Below are 20,764 nucleotides of genomic sequence, written 5' to 3' on the forward strand. Positions count from 1 at the left end.
CGGAGCCGCGAGTGGGTTGGGGAGAAGAGGGATAGGCGGGTCCCGGGAAAGAATTAAGGCGCCGGCGGCAGGAGGCTGAGCGCATTGCGCAGAACGGAGGAGCTTCGGTCAGGTGCGCCCGGGCGCGGGGCTGGGAGATGCGTCACCCCAACACCGCAGCCCTTTGTCCTTTCTGGAGACCCCCTCCCTTCGAAGATGGCCCGGGTGGTGGTGGGGGGGAAAGGTTTGGGCTTGGAAGAGGGGGGTTGGACGCCGGGGACCCAAGACGCCCGCTTTAGCTTTTCCAGGACGCCAGGGTCCGCTTTCTTTCGCTCTCTCTCTCTCTCGCCCCCTCCCACCTCTGTTCCTCCAGGACGCCTGGGTTCTCTCTCCCCACCTCCCTTCCTCCTTCCCTCCTTCCAGGACGTATGGGTCCTCTTTCTTTCTTTCTTTCTTTCTTTCTTTCTTTCTTTCTCCCCCACTCCCACCTCTGTTCCTCCAGGACGCCTGGGTCCGCCCCTCTCTCTCCCTTCCTCCTTCCCGGACACCTGGGTCCCCTTTATCTCCCTCCCTCCCTCCACCTCTGTTCCTCCAGGACGCCTGGGTCCTCTTCCTTTTCCTCTCCCCCACCCCTCTCCACCTCTGTTCCTCCAGGACGCCTGGGTCCCCCCTCCCTCCAGGACGCCTGGGTCCTCACTCTCTCTCTCCCTCCCTTCCTCCTTCCCTCCTTCCAGGACGCATGGGTCCTCTTTATCTCCCTCCCTCCCTCCACCTCTGTTCCTCCAGGTCCGTCATCTCTCTCTCTCTCTCTCTCCCTTCCTCCCCCAGGACGCCTGGGTCCCTATTCCCTCCTGCTTTGCAAAGGGAGGCACTGCGTCCCCCGGCGAGAGGAACAGACATTGAGGGGGCCTTCCTCCGGGTTTCAAAGACCTCTTCACCTTTTCTTTTTCTTCTAAATTTTTCTAGAGAGGATGAGGACCCCCAGCTTTGCCACTTAGTTAATAATTGGACAGTGCGGTGTGGTTATTTCTTACAGCAATGTTTAAATGCAATCAGTTAAAACCATTTAGGGTGGGTGGGCCAGTGACCTCAACTGGCAGTCTGGAGTTGGGGGGGGGGGAGCGCAGGGATGTTTCTCGGACACCTGGGTCTGCCCCAGCCCCCTTTCCACTCTTGTTTCCCTCCCCATGTCTCCCCAAGATTTATTTTTCCTATTTTAATGCAGCCAAGCCATAACTTCCCGGTCTCTTCTCCCTGCCATGCCTCTGTAGGAATCTCTGTTCAGGCTTCTCCCGCCTTCTGAACACTGGGATTGGCTCATTCCCCTTTCACTCCCCCTTTCCGGCACAGAGACTCTGCAGAAACGGCTCTGCCCTTTTCCAGCCTGCATTCCTCCATCCATCCGGAACAGGAACTCGCACAGAGAGACACATCCCTCACTCTGTGTCCCTTAGGGAGATTGAAGCGGTTGCCAGCTATTTAATTTCGCTCTTTTTCTCCCCCAGAACAAACAACATGACGTCCCCGTTTGTGGTCGAGAGCCCAGATGTCAAGTACACCCCAGACTTCATTGAGGCCAGATACAGCTACCCCACAGCTCAAGTCTGCCAGGAAAACGGGGTGACCAAGGTATGGTATAAAATGGGGAATGGGGGGGGGAACCTCAAGATGGGTGAGTTAACATTTAACAGGGAGAAATGTAAAGTATTGCACTTGGGCAAAAAAAATGAGAGGCACAAATACAAGATGGGTGACACCTAGCTTGAGAGCGGTACATGTGAAAAGGATCTAGGAGTCTTGGTTGACCACAAACTTGACATGAGCCAACAGTGTGACGCGGCAGCTAAAAAAGCCAGTGCAATTCTGGGCTGCATCAATAGGAGTATAGCATCTAGATCAAGGGAAGTTATAGTGCCACTGTATTCTGCTCTGGTCAGACCTCACCTGGAGTACTGTGTCCAGTTCTGGGCACCACAGTTCAAGAAGGACACTGACAAACTGGAACGTGTCCAGAGGAGGGCAACCAAAATGGTCAAAGGCCTGGAAACGATGCCTTATGAGGAACGGCTAAGGGAGCTGGGCATGTTTAGCCTGGAGAAGAGGAGGTTAAGGGGTGATATGATAGCCATGTTCAAATATATAAAAGGATGTCACATAGAGGAGGGAGAAAGGCTGTTTTCTGCTGCTCCAGAGAAGCGGACATGGAGCAATGGATCCAAACTACAAGAAAGAAGATTCCACCTAAACATGAGGAAGAACTTCCTGACAGTAAGAGCTGTTTGACAGTGGAATTTGCTGCCAAGGAGTGTGGTGGAGTCTCCTTCTTTGGAGGTCTTTAAGCAGAGGCTTGACAACCATATGTCAGGAGTGCTCTGATGGTGTTTCCTGCTTGGCAGGGGGTTGGACTCGATGGCCCTTGTGGTCTCTTCCAACTCTATGATTCTATGACTGAAGGAGTAGAGGTGGGGGGGGGGCATCAGACGTGCCTTAAACTGGTCCACACCAATTTGAACTATCTGGCAGTGTACAGAGGTACAGTGGTACCTCTGGTTAAGTACTTGATTCGTTCCAGAGGTCCGTTCTTAACCTGAAACTGTTCTTAACGCGAACCACCACTTTAGCTAATGGGGTCTCCTGCTGCTGCACGATTTCTGTTCTCATCCTGAAGCAAAGTTCTTAACCCGAGGTACTATTTCTGGGTTAGCGGAGTCTGTAACCTGAAGCGTCTGTAACCTGAGGTACCACTGTATATAGCTGGCGGGCATGCAGCTTCCTTCCACTGAGATCCAGTGTGGTGTAGTGGTTAAGAGCGGTAGACTCGTAATCTGGGGAACCGGGTTCGCTTCCCCGCTCCTCCACCTGCAGCTGCTGGGTGACCTTGGGCCAGTCACACTTCTCTGAAGTCTCTCAGCCCCACTCACCTCACAGAGTGTTTGTTGTGGGGGAGGAAGGAAAAGGAGTATGTTAGCCGCTTTGAGACTCCTTAAAGGGAGTGAAAGGCGGGATATCAAATCCAAACTCCTCCTCTTCTTCTTCTAAGCCTTCGCGGGAGTAGAGCGATGCCTGCAGAGGCTTGGGAAAAGGTCAACAAGTGGACAACTCTGGGAAACTGCTGGGATGGAGGGCAGAGAGATCTTTGCACCAGGGCATCGGATATGCTTGAGATGGCCCTGACGCTGTCCCGCCATCTCGTCCTCTGCCGTCCCTTTCTCCTTGCGCCCTCCATCTTCCCCAACATCAAGGTCTTTTCCAGGGAGTCTTCTCTTCTCACGAGGCGGCCAAAGCCCTGGAGCCTCAGCTTCAGGATCTGTCCTGACGTTCTCCTGAATTGTCACTCCCGCAGGTGAAGCCATCCTCCACCGATGTCGTTCTCCGCACAGAGAGGCGTGTCCCCAAGCTGGGCGTGATGCTGGTCGGATGGGGCGGGAACAACGGCTCCACGGTGATGGCCGCCGTCTTAGCCAATCGGCTGGGCCTCTCATGGATGACCAAGACGGGACGGAAGGCGAGTGAAACTGGGGGCCGCTATCGGGCTTTATGTGGGAACGAGGGCTAAAAACAGGAGTAAGGAAAGTTTTGTGCCGGGCCAAGTCCGACTAGCCTTTTGGTAGCAACAAATGTATTTTATCTTTTTTTTTATTTGCGGGGTGTGTGTCCATGATTGTTTTTATTTCTGCCAATTTGTTGTTTCCTTCACTTCTGTTTTCCTTTTGTTGTCGTCGAGTCACTCTGGGAAATTTGTTTGAACTGAGAAGCACTCCCAGCATCAGGGTCTTTTCCAGGGAGTCTTCTCTTCTCATGAGGTGGCCAAAGTCTTGGAGCCTCAGCTTCACGATCTGGCCTTCCAGTGAGCACTCAGGGCTGGTTTCTTTCAGAATGGAGAGGTTTGATCTTCTTGCAGTCCATGGGACTCTCAAGAGTCTCCTCCAGCACCAGAATTCAAAAGCATCCATTCTTCAGCGATCAGCCTTCTTTATGGTCCAGCTCTCACTTCCATACATCACTACTGGGAAAACCATAGCTTTTACTATACAGACCTTTGTCGGCAAGGTGATGTCTCTGCTTTTTAAGATGCTGTCTAGGTTTGTCATTGCTTTTCTCCCAAGATGCAGACGTCTTTTAATTTCGTGAATGCTGTCACCATCTGCAGTGATCCTGGAGCTCAAGAAAGTAAAATCTCTCACTGCCTACATTTCTTCTTCTTTTTGCCAGAAGGTGATGGGCCCAGTGGCCATGATCTTCGCTTTTTTGATGTTGAGCTTCAAACCATATTTTGCGCTCTCCTCTTTCACCCTCATTAAAAGGTTCTTCAATTCCTCCTCACTTTCTGCCATCAGGGTTGTGTCATCTGCATATCTGAGGTTGTTGATATTTCTTTCGGCAATCTTAATTCCGGCTAGGGATTCATCCAGCCCAGCCTTTCGCATGATGCATATAAGTTAAATAAGCAGGGAGACAATATACAGCCTTGCCGTACTCCTTTCCCAATTTTGAACCCTTCAGTTGTTCCATATCCAGTTCTAACTGTAGCTTCTTGTCCCACATAGAGATTTCTCAGGAGACAGATGAGGTGATCAGGCACTCCCATTTCTTTAAGAACTTGCCATAGTTTGCTGTGGTCGACACAGTCAAAGGCTTTTGCATAGTCAATGAAGCAGAAGTAGATGTCTTTCTGGAACTTTGCTGGGTACCCTCCCTGAATCGGGAAGGTTGTGGGCTAAAGCTGTGAGCCGAGATCTCAACGTTTCTAATAAGTCTCCCTCCTTTCTCTCTCCTAGCATGCCAACTATTACGGATCTCTTTTGCAAGCATCCACCGTTTGTCTGGGCAGCGGTCCGACCGGCGAAGTCTACATCCCTTTCCGCGATCTCCTTCCAATGGTTCACCCCAATGATATCGTCTTTGATGGTAAGTGCTGGGTTCGAATCTCCCGGACATAGCCGGGATTTGGCCGTCGGAAATGATGTCCGGGCGGAAATTGCCTAAAAGTTATTTACAGATAAATTGCAAGCAGATAAAAACACTGGCCGGATTATAACCTGAAGTTACGTAAGAGTATATATTTAAAGAAGACAAATGAATGAGTAAATTAAGTTCATTTGGATAGGCAGAAGATGTTGTTGTTGTTTAGTCGTGTCCGACTCTTCGTGACCCCATGGACCAGAGCACGCCAGGCCCTCCTGTCTTCCACTGCCTCCCGCAGTTTGGTCAAACTCATGCTGGTAGCTTCGAGACCACTGTCCCACCATCTCGTCCTCTGTCATCCCCTTCTCCTTCTGCCCTCCATCTTTCCCAGCATCAGGGTCTTTTCCAGGGAGTCTTCTCTTCTCATGAGGTGGCCAAAGTCTTGGAGCCTCAGCTTCAGGATCTGTCCTTCCAGTGAGCACTCAGGGCTGATTTCCTTCAGAATGGAGAGGTTTGATCTTCTTGCAGGTCTAAGCCGCTTCTGGCGAACCAGAGCAGCGCACGGAAACACCATTTACCTTCCCACCGGAGTGGTACCTATTTATCTACTTGCACTTTGACGTGCTTTCGAACTGCTAGGTTGGCAGGAGCAGGGACCGAGCAACGGGAGCTCACCCCGTCACGGGGATTCGAACCGCCGACCTTCTGATTGGCAAGCCCTAGGCTCTGTGGTTTAACCCACAGCGCCACCCACGTCCCATGGCCCCTGCCTTAGATAGCTCTTTTTCTAAAGAAACAAAGGGGGGGGGGCAGTATATTCATAGTGTGACCGTTCCTGTCTTGCCCTTTTCCTCCTGCCAGGCTGGGATATCTCTTCCTTGAACCTAGCGGATGCCATGCACCGGGCGCAAGTCCTCGACTGGGCACTGCAAGAGCAGCTGCGCCCCCACATGGAGGGCCTGAAGCCAAGGGCCTCCATCTACATCCCCAAGTTCATCGCGGACAACCAGGAGGAGAGAGCCGATAACATCCTGACTGGAACCATAGCAGAGCAGGTGGGCGCTTGGGACCAGCGGGCACGGGGCTCCCAGCTGCTGGCATTGCCCAGGGCTGTATCCAGACCCCCTGGGCTGTTCTGTGCGCAGGAAAGCTCTGCAAAGCTCGGGTTTATTACAGTGTCCTGGGTTCGATTCCCGGCAGCGTCGCCTGGGAGAGAAACGCTGCCAGTCTGTGTTTGCCAAACTGGGTTAGATAGCCCAGGGGGGTTGACTTGGCCTAAAGCAAGATTTTAAACCAGTCGTTTATTCAGAAGCTTGAAGACTTGTCTTAGTTTCTAAGGGAAGAACCCGCAGCTCAGCTGTTCAACATCCCATAATGCTCCTGGAGGAAACTCCCTTGTCAGAAACCCTGGGTAGCTGCTGCCAGTCTGTGTAGGCAATACTGGCCTATGTGGACCTGTTGTCTGTAAGAGGCATTTTTTCGTATATTCCTACTTAAAATGACCCCTTTTATTCAAAACCACAAGAACTGCGATCATAGGTTTTGTAATAATAATAATAATAATAATAATAATAATAATAATAATAATAATATTTATACCCTGCCCTCCCCAGCCAAAACTGGGCTCAGAGCGGCTAACATCAGATATATAACATCTTACCATAAAATCAAGCAATCAATTAAAATACATCCTGAAATCAAATCAGAATCAAAGTGAAATCTAATCAGATGGCAACCCGCAAATTAGGGTGACTGGGGGCAGCCGCCGAGACCACATAACACCGGTCCTGAAAGACCTACATTGGCTCCCAGTACGTTTCCGAGCACAATTCAAAGTGTTGGTGCTGATCTTTAAAGCCCTAAACGGCCTTGGCCCAGTTTACTTGAAGGAGCATCTCCACCCCCATCGTTCTGCCTGGTCGCTGAGGTCCAGCGCTGAGGGCCTTCTGGCGGTTCCCTCATTGCGAGAAGCAAAGCTACAGGGAACCAGGCAGAGGGCCTTCTCGGTGGTGGCCCCCCGCCCTGTGGAATGCCCTCCCATTAGATGTCAAAGCAAAAAACAACTACCTGACATTCAGAAGACATCTTAAGGCAGTCCTGTTCAGGGAAGTTTTTAATGTGTGATTTTACTGTATTTTTGGTTTCTGTGGAAGCCGCCCAGAGTGGCTGGGGAAACCCAGACAGAGGGGCGGGGTACAAATAAATTATTATTATTATTATTATTATTATTATTATTATTAGGACTGGGACATTAAATGCTTACATTCCTAAAAAAATGAATGGTCCCATAAGGCAGTAACGGATCACCTGCTTTGCAGGTGATCTCTTCAGGTTCAGAAGTACCGCTGGATTCCATCACCTTGCCTGAAATCCCGGCAAGTTGTGGCTGCCAGTCAGTGTAGGGAGTACTAAGGTAGATGGACTTAGCTGCATTCTCAAGGCATTCCAGGCACTCGTTCACCATTTTGGGTTGGGAAATGCCATTGTAGAATACCTGGTCAATCTCCTCCCCTCCTCCCCTTTACTTAGATGGCCCAGATCCGACAAGATATCCGGGACTTCAAGAGTTCCAGCGGGGTAGACAAAGTGATTGTGCTCTGGACGGCAAACACGGAGTGCTTTTGCGACTCCCAGCCCGGTGTGAACGACACAGCCGACAACTTGCTCCAAGCCATCGAGGTGAGTTGCCCAAATACCTCCCTTCATCCTCCTCCTCTTTAATCTGCACCTCCTCTTTTCCTGAACCTTATACTTCAATTGTTGGTTTGTTCGTTTTTAAATGAATTGCATGATCGTTTTTCTGTGAAGCGAGTTCAAACTTGAAATTGTTGTTGAGCTCACCCCGTCGCGGGGATTCGAACCGCCGACCTTCTGATCGGCAAGTCCTAGGCTCTGTGGCTTAACCCACAGCGCCACCCGCGTCCCAAAGACTACTTTACACTGTGTTTAAAACCAAAACCGCATTTGGATAGAAACTGTTTCTCAGGCGGCTAGTCCTAGTCTTTATAACCCTGTACCTTCTTCCAGAAAGGGACACGGGTGGCGCTGTGGGTTAAACCACAGAGCCTAGGACTTGCTGATCAGAAGGTCGGCGGTTCAAATCCCTGCGATGGGATGAGCTCCCGTTGCTCGGTCCCTGCTCCTGCCCACCTAGCAGTTCAAAAGCACGTCAAAGTGCAAGTAGATAAATAGGTACCGCTCCGGCTGGAAGGTAAACGGCGTTTCCGTGTGCTGCTCTGGTTCGCCAGAAGCGGCTTAGTCCTGCTGGCCACATGACCCGGAAGCTGTACGCCGGCTCCCTCGGCCAGTAAAGTGAGATGAGCGCCGCAACCCCAGAGTCGGCCACGACTGGACCTAATGGTCAGGGGTCCCTTTACTTTCTTCCAGAAGGCAGAAGCTGAAAGAGATCATTTCCGGGGTGCGCACTATCCTGCGCTATCTCTGCAGCTTTCTTATGGCACCTGGAAGCGTAGATTTGATCCGGGGTGGGAAGAGTGCACCCAGTTATTCTCTTCGCAGTCTTTACAACCCTGGACAGCGTTGTTTTTCCCCTGACCGTGCAGCTCCCAAACCGCACAACAACAACAGGGTTTCCTTCATCCGTGATCTAAGAAAAGGCATCTAAAAAAAGATGACCCCAATAGTCATCTTCCCCAACCATCTGTAGTGGAGGAATATTTTTTGCTTTTTTGCTCCAACCCACAGTCCTGAAATTAAGGGCTTCAGCTATCCTGGAATCCTTTGCCAGAAGTAAGGAACGGTGCACCATTAATCAGGGATTTCTCCTAGAACTGCGAACAGTGGTACCTCGGGATTCAAACCGGATCCGTTCCAGAGCCCTGTCCGCATCCTGAATGGAACACTAAGACACGACGGTGTGTCTGCGCATGCATTGGTTGCGTTTTGCCGCAACCCGGAAGTAACGCGCTCCGTTACTTCTGGGTTGCTGCAGAGCGCAACTTGAACACGCTCAACCCGAAGCACATTCAACCAGTGGCGTAGCGTGGGTTGTCAGCACCCGGGGCAAGGCAAGTAATTTGCGCCCCCGAACCCGTGGATTTGCGCCCCCTAACCCTAACCCCCAGATGTTGCGCCCGGTGCGGCCGGCACCCCCTGCACCTCCCACGCTACGCCACTGCATTCAACTTGAGGTATGGCTGTACAGTGGTACCTCAGGTTACATACGCTTCAGGTGACAGACTCCGCTAACCCAGAAATAGTGCTTCAAGTTAAGAACTTTGCTTCCGGATAAGAACAGAAATCGGGCTACGGCGGCAGCAGGAGGCCCCATTAGCTAAAGCGGTGCTTCAGGTTAAGAACAGTTTCAGGTTAAGAACGGACCTCCGGAACGAATCAAGTACTTAACCCGAGGTACCACTGTAGTTGGAAGGTCTTCCGGGGGGAGGGGGTCATCTAGCCCAACCCCCTGCAACACAGGATTTTTTTGCCCAACCTGAGACTCGAACCCACAACCCGGAGATTGAGAGTGAGGGATCTTGCTGTCCGCCGAGAGTTGGGATCTAGAGGCCCTCCCCAGGGAGTTTCTGTGGTTGGGGGGCGTGCCTGGGTGGGAGAGGTACCCCCCCAAGACATCTTCTGCCTTGCTGCCCATCGAACCACCTCTTTTCTCTTCCTTTTTTTTTTTTTTGTAAATAATTTTTATTAATTTACAACAAAACAAAACAAAACATACATTATTTTCACATTTCACATTTCAATTTCCAAGTCTTTGATTTTGGACTTCCTTCAGCTTTTCCGTAAATCTTTCGTAGTCACTATTAATTTCCGCATTTCCTTTTTTTACCATTGTCATTAGTTATATTTTTCCCCTCTCATTCCTTTTAACAATGTCTCTCATATATTCACAGTGCTCTTTTAAAACCTTCTAGGGTTATTTGACCCTCACTTATACTCTCCAGATACTTAACAAAATTCCCCCAGTTTTCTGTAAACTTTTGGTCTCTTAGGTATCTAATCTTTCCAGTCATCTTATCCAATTCGGCATAATCTAACAACTTGGACCTCCATTCTTCTATTGTCGGTATTTCCTGTTGTTTCCGTTTTTGTGCCAGTAACACTCTTGCTGCAGTCGCTGCATATTGGAGAAATTTACTATCCTTTCTCTTAATCTCCTTTCCCAGAATACCTAACAGAAAGACCTCTGGCTTCTTTGTAAAAGTATATTTCAAAATCTTCTTCAGCTCATTATATATCATTTCCCAGAAGTCTTTCACTCTCTTGCCTTTTCTCTTCCTTTTTTGGGGGGTCCAGTCCGGCCTGGACGTCTCGCCCTCCACCCTCTTTGCCGTCGCCAGCATCTTGGAGGGGTGCAGTTACATCAATGGCTCCCCCCAGAACACCTTCCTGCCAGGGGTCATCCAACTGGCTGTGCAGCACCGTGTCTTCATCGTCGGCGATGACTTCAAGTCCGGCCAGACGAAGATAAAATCGGTGCTGGTGGATTTCCTCATCAGCTCTGGGATTAAGGTGAGCCGCTTAACCCAAAACGTCCTAAGGAAACTTCCCCAACCAGTTTCTTTTTGTTGGGATGCCGTCTTCTTTCCGACAGGGGGAACTTTGCGAGTACCTGGAACTAGCAAAACCGACGGATATAATAAGGAGGAAATCCAAAACCATGGTTAGGAAGCAATGGGAGTTCTTAAATGATTATTTACAAAACCAGGGCTCGACTACAAAAACCTAGTTGTGTTCAGAATACAGTGGTGCCTCGCAAGACGAAATTAATTCGTTCCGCGAGTCTCTTCGTCTAGCGGTTTTTTCGTCTTGCGAAGCAACCCTATTAGTGGATTAGCGGTTTAGTGGCTATTAGCGGCTATTAAAGGCTTAAGGGATTAGCGGATTAGCTGCTAAAAGGCTATTAGCGGTTTAGCGGCTTAGAAAAAGGGGGTGGGGAGCGGAAAAAAATCTCGAGACTCGCAAGACATTTTCGTCTTGCAAAGCAAGCCCATAGGGAAATTCGTCCTGCGAAGCGCATTGAAAAGCGGAAAACCCTTTCGTCTAGCGGGTTTTCCGTCTTGCGAGGCATTCGTCTTGCGGGGCACCACTGTAATAAGGAGGAAATCCAAAACCATGGTTAGGAAGCAATGGGAGTTCTTAAATGATTATTTACAAAACCAGGGCTCGACTACAAAAACCTGGTTGTGTTTAGAATAATCTTGTGCGTAATATAAAAAACACAAAGTGAGACATTAAGGAAATCCAAAGGTAAAATATGAAGAACGAATGGATTATAAAAAACGCGTGAGGCACACGATGGAAGTCTCTTAAAAAAACAACACTTTTTAAGGTAGATAAGGACAAGATGAAATTATACAATTGAATATAAATATAGATGGGAAACGGCTATGTATCTACTTTAAACAATTTTCACCTATGATTCTTTTCTTTTACTCCTTTATTTTTTCTTTGTTCTTTTTTTATTTCCCCCCGATATCTTCTCTTTCATTTCACTCCTTTATTATGAACAGCATTTTATAGAGGTATAAATAACTGTAAATATGAAAAGAGGCAAAGTATTCTCTAATTTTTTTCCTTGGTTATATGTATTTTCTTTTTCCTTTGTGTTTTCTTTTGTTGTAAATATGTATGTTTTCTAATTTGTACTTAATAAAAAGAAAAAGGTCCTAAGGAAACGTCGAAACCATCCCTTGCCTCCAACCGCTATTGCCTCTAGACCCTCCTATTGCTGGCATGGCACCCCCAAAACGTTGCCCAGAAGTGACTCTTGATAAAGAAACAGAGATCTGTCCACAGGAGTCTGCTGACCCCTAGCTTGACCCTTCGGGCAGCCAAACCGGCTTAACTGGTTCCAAAATGAAGTGCTTAACCGCCTCTCGAACCAGGATAAGACAGCTGCTTTGCTTTGCTATTTAATCGAGCTGTTCCCTGAGGCCTTTGTGTGGTTTTTAGTAATACAAACAGTAATAATTTTATCACTTAAATCCTGCCCATCGGACAGTAAGAGCTGTTTGACAGTGGAATTTGCTGCCAAGGAGTGTGGTGGAGTCTCCTCCTTTGGAGGTCTTTAAGCAGAGGCTTGACAACCATATGTCAGGAGTGCTCTGATGGTGTTTCCTGCTTGGCAGGGGGTTGGACTCGGTGGCCCTTGTGGTCTCTTCCAACTCTATGATTCTATGACCGCCCTAGTCACTTTGGGCGGATGCCAGCAAAATATTAAAAACGTGATAAAACGTCAAACATTAAAAACTTCCCTAAACAGGGCTGCCTTCAGATGTCTTCCGAAATTCAGATAGTTGTTTATTTCCTTGACATCTGCTGGGAGGGAGTTCCACAGGGTGGGCGCCACCACCGAGAAGGCCCTCTGCCTGGTTCCCTGTAACCTCGCTTCTCGCAGTGAGGGAACCGCCAGAAGACCCTCGGAGCTGGAGCTCAGTGTCCGGGCTGAATGATGGGAGTGGAGACTCACCTTCAGGAATACTGGGCCAAGGCTGTTTAGGGCTTTCAAGGTCAGCACCAACACTTTGAATTGTGCTCAGAAACGTACTGGGAGCCAGTGTAGGTCTTTCAAGACCGGTGTTATGTGGTCTCGGCGGCCGCTCCCAGTCCCCAGTCTAGCTGCCATATTCTGGATTAGTTGTAGTTTCTAGGTCACCTTCAAAGGTAGCCCCATGGAGAGCGCATTGCAGTAGTCCAAGCGGGAGATAACCAGAGCATGCACCACTCTGGCGAGACAGTCTGCGGGCAGGGAGGGTCTCATCCTGCGTACCATACTGGGAGCCAGTGAAGGTCTTTTAGGACCGGTGCTATACGTTCCCAGTCACAAGTCTGGATTAGCTGCCGTTTCCGAGTCGCCTTCAAAGTGAGCCCCACGTGGAGCGCATGGCAGTAGTCCACGCGGGAGATAACCAGAGCATGGACCGCTGTGGCGAGACCATGTGCAGGCAGGGAGGGTCTCCGATGGAGCTGGTGGATGCGGAATTGACCTGAGCCTCCATGGACAGCTGTGAGTTCAAAATGACCCCCAGGCTGCGCACCTGGTCCTTCAGGGGAACAGTTGCCCTGTTTGGGACCAGGGAGTCCCTCAAGCCAAGCCTTTCATTGCTGCCCCCCTCTCTTTCTTCCGCCGGTTCCAGCCCGTCTCCATCGTCAGCTACAACCACCTTGGCAACAACGACGGGAAGAACCTCTCTGCCCCAGCCCAGTTTCGCTCCAAGGAGATTTCAAAGAGTAACGTCGTGGACGACATGGTACAGTCGAATCCCATCCTCTATGGGCCCGGCGAGAGGCCAGACCATTGTGTGAGTAGGGGCAGAGTGTGGACAACGTTTACCCTGTGCCTTCATGCACCAGGCTAGGGCAAGGCTTGCCTGGATGGTGCGAGGAAAATAATAATAATAATAATAATAATAATAATAATAATAATAATTTATTATTTATACCCACCTGGCAGAGTTTCCCAAGCCACTCTGGGCGGCTCCCAATCGAGTGTTAAAAACAATACAGCATTAAATATTAAAAACTTCCCTAAACAGGGCTGCCTTCAGATGTCTTTTAAAGATAGGATAGCTGCTTATTTCTTTCACATCTGATGGGAGGGCGTTCCACAGGGTGGGTGCCACCACCGAGAAGGCCCTCTGTCTGGTTCCCTGTAACCTCATTTCTCGCAATGAGGGAACTGCCAGAAGGCCCTCGGAGCTGGATCTCAGGGGCTGAACAATGGGGGTGGAGACGCTCCTTCAGGTCTACTGGGCCGTTTAGGGCTTTCAAGCTCAGCACCAACACTTTGAATTGTGCTCGGAAACGTACTGGGAGCCAATGCAGATCTCTCAGGACCGGTGTTATGTGGTCTCGGCGGCCACTCCCAGTCCCCAGTCCAGCTGCCGCATTCTGGATTAATTGCAGTTTCCGGGTCACCTTCAAAGGTAGCCTCATGTAGAGAGCATTGCAGTAGTCCAAGCGGGAGATAACTAGATCATGCACCACTCTGGCGAGGCAGTCTGAGGGCAGGTAGGGTCTTAGCCTGAGTACCAGATGGAGCTGGTAGACAGCGGCTCTGGACACAGAATTAACTTTTGCCTCCATGGACAGCTGAGAGTCCAGAATGACTCCCAGGCTGCACACCTGGTCCTTCAGGGGCACAGTTACCCCATTCAAGACCAGGATTTTTCCCCCTGTTTCCTCACCAGCCCCCATTCCCCTCCTCTCCCCGGACAGGTGGTGATCAAATATGTCCCCTACGTTGGCGACAGCAAGCGGGCTCTGGATGAATACACCTCTGAGATTGCAATGGGCGGCACGAGCACCATAGTCATTCACAACGTCTGCGAGGTGCGTGAGGAGCGGCGCCGGGAGCGGATGAGGAAGTGGGGAGTGTTGTTCCCTACTCCAAGTCCCCATCTGGAGAAAGAGAGCTAGGAAATGAGCGGCTAAGGTTCACAGGCTATGAAGGACTTGCTCGCATATTTTCTTGACAGCTGCACGAATCACCGTATTTTTCGCTCTATAAGACGCACCAGACCACAAGACGCACCTAGTTTTTGGAGGAGGAAAACAAGAAAAAACATATTCTGAATCTCAGAAGCCATAACAGCAAGAGGGGTCGCTGCGCAGCGAAAGCAGCAATCCCTCTTGCTGTTTTGGCTTCTGGGATAGCTGCGCAGCCTGCATTCGCTCCATAAGACGCACACACATTTCCCCTTACTTTTAAGGAGGGAAAAAGTGAGTCTTCTAGAGCAAAAAATACGGTATGTTTTGGTTGGTTTTCTCAAACTCCTGTTTCTTATTGTTTGCAAGTTTTTTTTAAGCACCGTATTTTTCGCTTCATAAGATGCACCAGACCACAAAACGCACCTAGTTTTTGGAGGAGGAAAACAAGAAAAAAAAAACATTCTGAATCTCAGAAGCCAGAACAGCAAGAGGGATCGCTGCGCAGTGAAAGCAGCAATCCCTCTTGCTGTTCTGGCTTCTGGGATAGCTGCGCAGCCTGCATTCGCTCCCTAAGACACACACACATTTCCCCTTACTTTAAGGAGGGAAAAAGTGAGTCTTCTAGAGCAAAAAATACGGTATGTTTTGGTTGGTTTTCTCAAACTCCTGTTTCTTATTGTTTGCAAGTTTTTTTTTAAGCACCGTATTTTTCACTCCATAAGACGCACCAGACCATAAGACGCACCTAGTTTTTGGAGGAGGAAAACAAGAAAAAAATATTCTGAATCTCAGAAGCCAGAACAGCAAGAGGGATCGCTGCGCAGTGAAAGCAGCGATCCCTCTTGTTGTTCTGGCTTCTGGGATAGCTGTGCAGCCTGCATTCGCTCCATAAGATGCACACACATTTCCCCTTACTTTTTAGGAGGGAAAAAGTGAGTCTTATAGAGCAAAAAATACGGTATTATATCTAGGAAGCTGAAGAGGCAAGCAAAATAGCAGGGAGGATTGGTATATATATAGAGGTGTGGGATATAGTATTGATGATAACATGTGCGGTTAAGGCAGCCTTTCTCAACCTGCGGGTGCCCAGATGTTGTTGGACTACAACTCCCACCCTCCCTGAGCTACGGCCTTGGTAGCTAGGGGTGATGGGAGTTGTAGTTCAACAACATCTGGGGACCCAAAGGCTGCGTTCAGGCAAGGCGGGAAATACACAGGGTAAATGATTTGGAGAAGATGTGGAAGGTGTTTATGGAATTTGTACTGTTAAAACGGAAAGGAGTCAAACCATTGCAAGAGGTGTTGAAATTTTGGGAGGTTGGAGAGTTACAATGGAATGGTATTTATTTATGATTATTACTTTGTCAAAATACGGACCCGGGTGGCGCTGTGGGTTAAACCACAGAGCCTAGGGTTTGCCGATCAGAAGGTCGGCGGTTCGAATCCCTACGACGGGGTGAGCTCCCGTTGCTCAGTCCCTGCTCCTGCCAACCTAGCAGTTCGAAAGCACGTCAAAGTGCAAGTAGATAAATAGGTACAACTCCGGCGGGAAGGTAAACGGCGTTTCCATGCGCTGCTCTGGTTTGCCAGAAGTGCTGGCCACATGACCCGGAAGCTGTACACTGGCTCCCTCGGCCAATAAAGCGAGATGAGCGCCGCAACCCCAGAGTCGGTCCGGACTGAACCTAATGGTCAGGGGTCCCTTTACCTTTACCTTATTTTGTCAAAGTAATAAAATATTGGGGGGGACGGGAGAGATAATGAGCGGCTATTTTCAAGCTGGGGAGACAGGTGCGAATTATCGCGTCCGAGGGGGACGGTTTGGAACAACATGGCAAATCCTTCCTGCTGCTCCCATCTCTGTAGGATTCCTTACTGGCCAGCCCTATAATCTTGGATTTGGTGATCCTGGCTGAGCTCTGCGAACGGATCCGAGTGACCGTCGGGGGCGACTCGGAGCCTGAGCCGCTTCACAGCGTCTTGTCTCTTCTGGGTTTCCTCTGCAAGGCTCCCCTCGTTCCCGAAGGAGCGCCGGTGGTCAACGCTTTCTTTCGCCAAAGGGCCGCCATCGAGAACCTGTTCAGGTAATCGCCGGAAACTGGGTGGTAGCTGGCCTTGGTCCTCCTTCTGAGGAGACCCACCGAACTGAGCAGGCGTAACTAACCTGGATCCATTCATTGTCAGGGGGTTTGCTCTGAGAGGGACGCGGTTTGGTCTAGTGTATCAGGACGTGGCTTTAAGTAACCATAGCAAGCTAGCTATCTTCCTATATACATATGAACGTAAGCGTGTCGTCACGCTGCAGTCTGCGTAGCTGCCGATGGAAGTGTGTGCATTTGTGCACATAAACACACACACACACACACATATACTGTGGACCATGGTTTGTATTTGCCCCCTCCCAAAAATGTTTTGTTGTGTTTCAAAGCACACACACGCAATTTGCCATTTTGAGATCCTTTTCCAGCTTTAAACATATTGTTCCTGACCTCTCCTTTGAGTCCTCCACCGTGAAGCCTTTTATATAGATAATAAACTAATTTTTATTATTTTTAAAGCTTGGAAAACGAATATACAGGGCCACCCAGGCCTAAGAGTCCACATCACTGAGGCAGTGATGGTGTGAGCCAGTGTGGTGTAGTGGTTAAGAGCGGTAGTCTCGTAATCTGGGGAACAGGGTTCGATACCCCGCTCCTCCACATGCAGCTGCTGGGTGACCTTGGGCCAGTCACACTTCTCTGAAGCCTCTCAGCCCCACTCATCTCACAGAGTGTTTGTTGTGGGGGAGGAAGGGAAAGGAGAATGTTAGCCGCTTTGAGACTCCTGAAGGGGAGTGAAAGGCGGGGTATCAAATCCAAACTCTTCTTCTTCAGTGCTGACAGAATAGCCCATACTGAGCTTTAGAACAGAGACCCAGTTTCAGCATCACAAAGGCCTCATAATTCCTTTTTCTTCCTTCCAAATACATCTTCCGGGGGCTTAGCCCCCAAACCCCTTGGGTGTGTCTGAGGCTATTCCAGGTTACTCCAGGTGCAAACCAGCCCCAAATCTGGACCTTTAAAATAAACAAACCTCCCAAATATTAGATTTATATACCACCCATCTGACAGGGTTTTGCCAAGCCACTCTGGGTGGCTGCCGACAAAATACTGAAAACACAAGAGAACATCAACCGTTAAAAAAACTTCCCTGAGAAGGTCTGCCCGTTTTGGCGATGCTCTGGTAACCATGGAAACCTCCTCCCTGTATCTTTTAACTCTCACCCCCCCCCAAGGGATGAGTTGCACCAGTAACCATGGCAACCCTGGGCCTAGCGAAACCCTCATTGATTGGGGTCTCCATGGTAACCCTGTGGGTTGAGGTCTCTACAATTCTCCCTCCCTCTTTTGAGACAGGAAAATAGGGTCTGATCCTGGCACAAGGGAGATGCTGCCAGTCAGGGTAAGGCAATACTGAACTGTATTGCTCACTGGTCTGCGGTGTCCAATTTGTTGAGTCGTTTAGTCGTGTCTGACTCTTCGTGACCCCCTGGACCAGAGCATGCCAGGCCCTCCTGTCTTCCACTGCCTCCCGCAGTTTGGTCAAACTCATGCTGGTAGCTTCGAGAACACTGTCCCACCATCTCGTCCTCTGTCGTCCCCTTCTCCTTACGCCCTCCATCTTTCCCAACATCAGGGTCTTTTCCAGGGAGTCTTCTCTTCTCATGAGGTGACCAAAGTCTTGGAGCCTCAGCTTCAGGATCTGTCCTTCCAGTGAGCACTCAGGGCTGATTTCCTTCAGAATGGAGAGGTTGGATCTTCTTGCAGTCCATTGGACTCTCAAGAGTCTCCTCCAGCCCCAGAATTCAAAAGCATCCATTCTTCGGTGATCAGCCTTCTTTAGGGTCCAGCTCTCACTTCCATACATCACTACTGGGAAAACCATAGATTGAACTAGACGGACCTTCGTCGGCAAGGTGATGTCTCTGCTTTTTAAGATGCTGTCTAGGTTTGTCATTGCTTTCCTCCCAAGAAGCAGGCATCTTTTAATTTTGTGGCTGCTGTCACCATCTACAGTGATCATGGAGCCCAAGAAAGTAAAATCTCTCACTGCCTCCATTTCTCCCCCTTCTGTTTACCGGGAGGTGATGGGCCCAGTGGCCATGATCTTCGTTTCCCCCCCGTCCAATTTAAACAAGTGCTTCATTCAGAACCAGGAGGACTGGAATCTTGGCTTATTTTAAACGCTTTGCGTGTAGAAGGTCCCAGGCTCCCTGGATAGCCACGGCTGCCAGTCCGTGCTGGCAGTAAGCTCAGCGTAAGCACCCTGTGTTCCCAATCCGAATCAGCCATGAGGACTAGAAACTCACCTTGTTTTTAGGAATACAGCGATACCTTGGTTCTCAAACGCCTTGGTGCTCAAACAACTTTTGAACCCAAACACTGCAAAGCCGGAAGTAAGAGTTCCGGTTCGCGAACTTTTTTTCGGAAGCCGAACGTGCTCCGTCTTGAGTGTGACGCTTCCTATTTGAGTGTTACGGTGAGGTCTGTCTGTTTCTGCTATTTATTTTGCGTTTTTGTGGCTCTTTTTTGTTTTGGTTTTGGGACTGCGCGGAACTGTTCAGCTACCAATAGATTGTGTGACTGCAGTACATTTATTGCTTTCATTTTATGGATCAATGGTCTCGTTAGATAGTAAAATTCATGTCAAATTGCTGTTTAGGGGTTGTTTTTAAAAGTCTGGAATGGATTAATCTGTTGTTGTTGTTGTTGTTGTTGTTGTTGTTGTTGTTGTTGTTATTATACAGTGGTACCTCAGGTTAAGTACTTAATTTGTTCCGGAGGTCCGTTCTTAACCTGAAACTGTTCTTAACCTGAAGCACCACTTTAGCTAATGGGGCCTCCCGCTGCTGCTGCGCCGCCGGAGCACGATTTCTGTTCTCATCCTGAAGCAAAGTTCTTAACCTGAAGCACTATTTCTGGGTTAGCGGAGTCTGTAACCTGAAGCGTATGTAACCCAAGGTACCACTGTAATAATAATAATAATAATAATAATAATAATAATAATAATAATAATAATATTTTATTTCTATCCCGTCCTCCCCAGCTAAAGCAGGGCTCAGAGAGGCTAACAACAATAAAAGCAGCACAGCATTCTAAAATCAATTCATTCTAAAATAAATTCAAAATGAAATTAATGGCAACCATTGGGCTAGAGTTCTGTGAGGATTTTGCATTGCTTTCTGTGGGAGAGCACGCCTTGGTTTTGGATCGGATTAAGTTTGAGAACCAAGGTACCACTGTAAATGAGTTCAGGATTAGGGGGATACATCTTTCGTTTATCTCTCCTTGCACGGAAGATGCTCCAAATGCGTAACTCTGCTTTTCTTTGCCCGGCAGAGCCTGCGTGGGCCTCCCCCCACAGAACCACATGCAGCTGGAGCACAAGACCCGGAGGACGTGGTCCTGCGCCAAGCAGGCCCCCCCGACGCCTGAACCCCCAGCAGCTTGGCAGGCCGCCCCCAAGAAAGCCGCCCCGCACCTGAATGGATTTGTGCGGTCGGCAGAAAGCAACGGGCACCAGTCTCCTGCAAGCCACCTCCTCGGTTTGCAAAACTAGGCTGGCACACTGAATTGTGGCCAGGTCGCATGGCTTGGTTAGTTTTTTTCTGGGGGGCTGTGGGAACGATCCTTCTCTTTCCAACGAAAATTCAGAAGCTGCGGGTGTTTCGGGTTGTTTGTTTTTTAGTTCGAAACAATAAAGACTTAGCTAAGAGTCGTTCTGGTAGTTTTTGTGTGAAGGGTTTGCTGGAATAATAACAATATTTGGGTAAAGGGGACCCCTGACCATTAGGTCCAGTCGTGGCCGACTCTGGGGTTGCGACGCTCATCTCGCTTTATTGGCCGAGGGAGCCGGCGTACAGCTTCCGGGTCATGTGGCCAGCAGGACTAAGCCGCTTCTGGCGAACCAGAGCAGCGCACGGAAACGCCGTTTACCTTCCCGCCAGAGCGGTACCTATTTATCTACTTGTGCTGGTGTGCTTTTGAACTGCTAGGTTGGCAGGAGCTGGGACTGAGCAACAGGAGCTCACCCAGTCGCAGGGGTTCGGATCCGGCCCAATCGCCTTCTCAATCCGGCCCGTGGACGGTCCAGGAATCAGCGTGTTTTTTACATGAGTAGAATGTGTGCTTTGATTTAAAATACATCACTGGGTTATTTGTGGGGCATAGGAATTCGTTCAACCCCCCCCCAATATAGTCCGGCCCCCTACAAGGTCTGAGGGACGGTGGACTGGCTCCCTGCTGAAAAAGTTTGCTGACCCCTGCCTTAAGGTAAAGGTAAAGGGACCCCTGACCATTAGGTCCAAAAAACATACCTAAATGAAACATCAATCCTGCATTGCAGGGGGTGGACTAGATGACCCCTGGTGTTCCCTTACCAACTCTGTAGACACTTTCTTTGCGAAAAGAACACACACAATTTCCCCCCATTG

At 49.4% G+C, this 20,764-nt stretch overlaps 1 protein-coding gene across 2 annotated transcripts; it reads left to right on the plus strand.

Annotated features, from left to right (window-relative positions):
• Positions 1-20,046, plus strand: ISYNA1 (inositol-3-phosphate synthase 1). 2 transcript variants are annotated; one of them, XM_083421652.1, is made up of 11 exons: positions 1-112; positions 1,485-1,608; positions 3,323-3,484; positions 4,758-4,887; positions 5,746-5,939; positions 7,414-7,563; positions 10,156-10,371; positions 12,999-13,163; positions 14,080-14,193; positions 16,159-16,376; positions 19,671-20,046. In XM_083421652.1, exons 2-11 carry the CDS (start codon positions 1,495-1,497, stop codon positions 19,888-19,890), a joined length of 1,683 nt encoding a protein of 560 aa, XP_083277778.1. In that variant the 5' UTR covers positions 1-112; positions 1,485-1,494; the 3' UTR covers positions 19,891-20,046. The 2 variants fall into 2 exon arrangements, with proteins under 2 accessions (XP_083277778.1, XP_083277779.1); XM_083421653.1 differs by lacking the exon at positions 1-112 and adding an exon at positions 527-898.
• Positions 20,047-20,764: the final 718 nt, after the last annotated feature.

The sequence above is a fragment of the Podarcis tiliguerta genome (genome assembly GCF_965153285.1).
Source record: "Podarcis tiliguerta genome assembly, chromosome: 18".
Taxonomy (NCBI): Eukaryota; Metazoa; Chordata; class Lepidosauria; order Squamata; family Lacertidae; genus Podarcis; species Podarcis tiliguerta.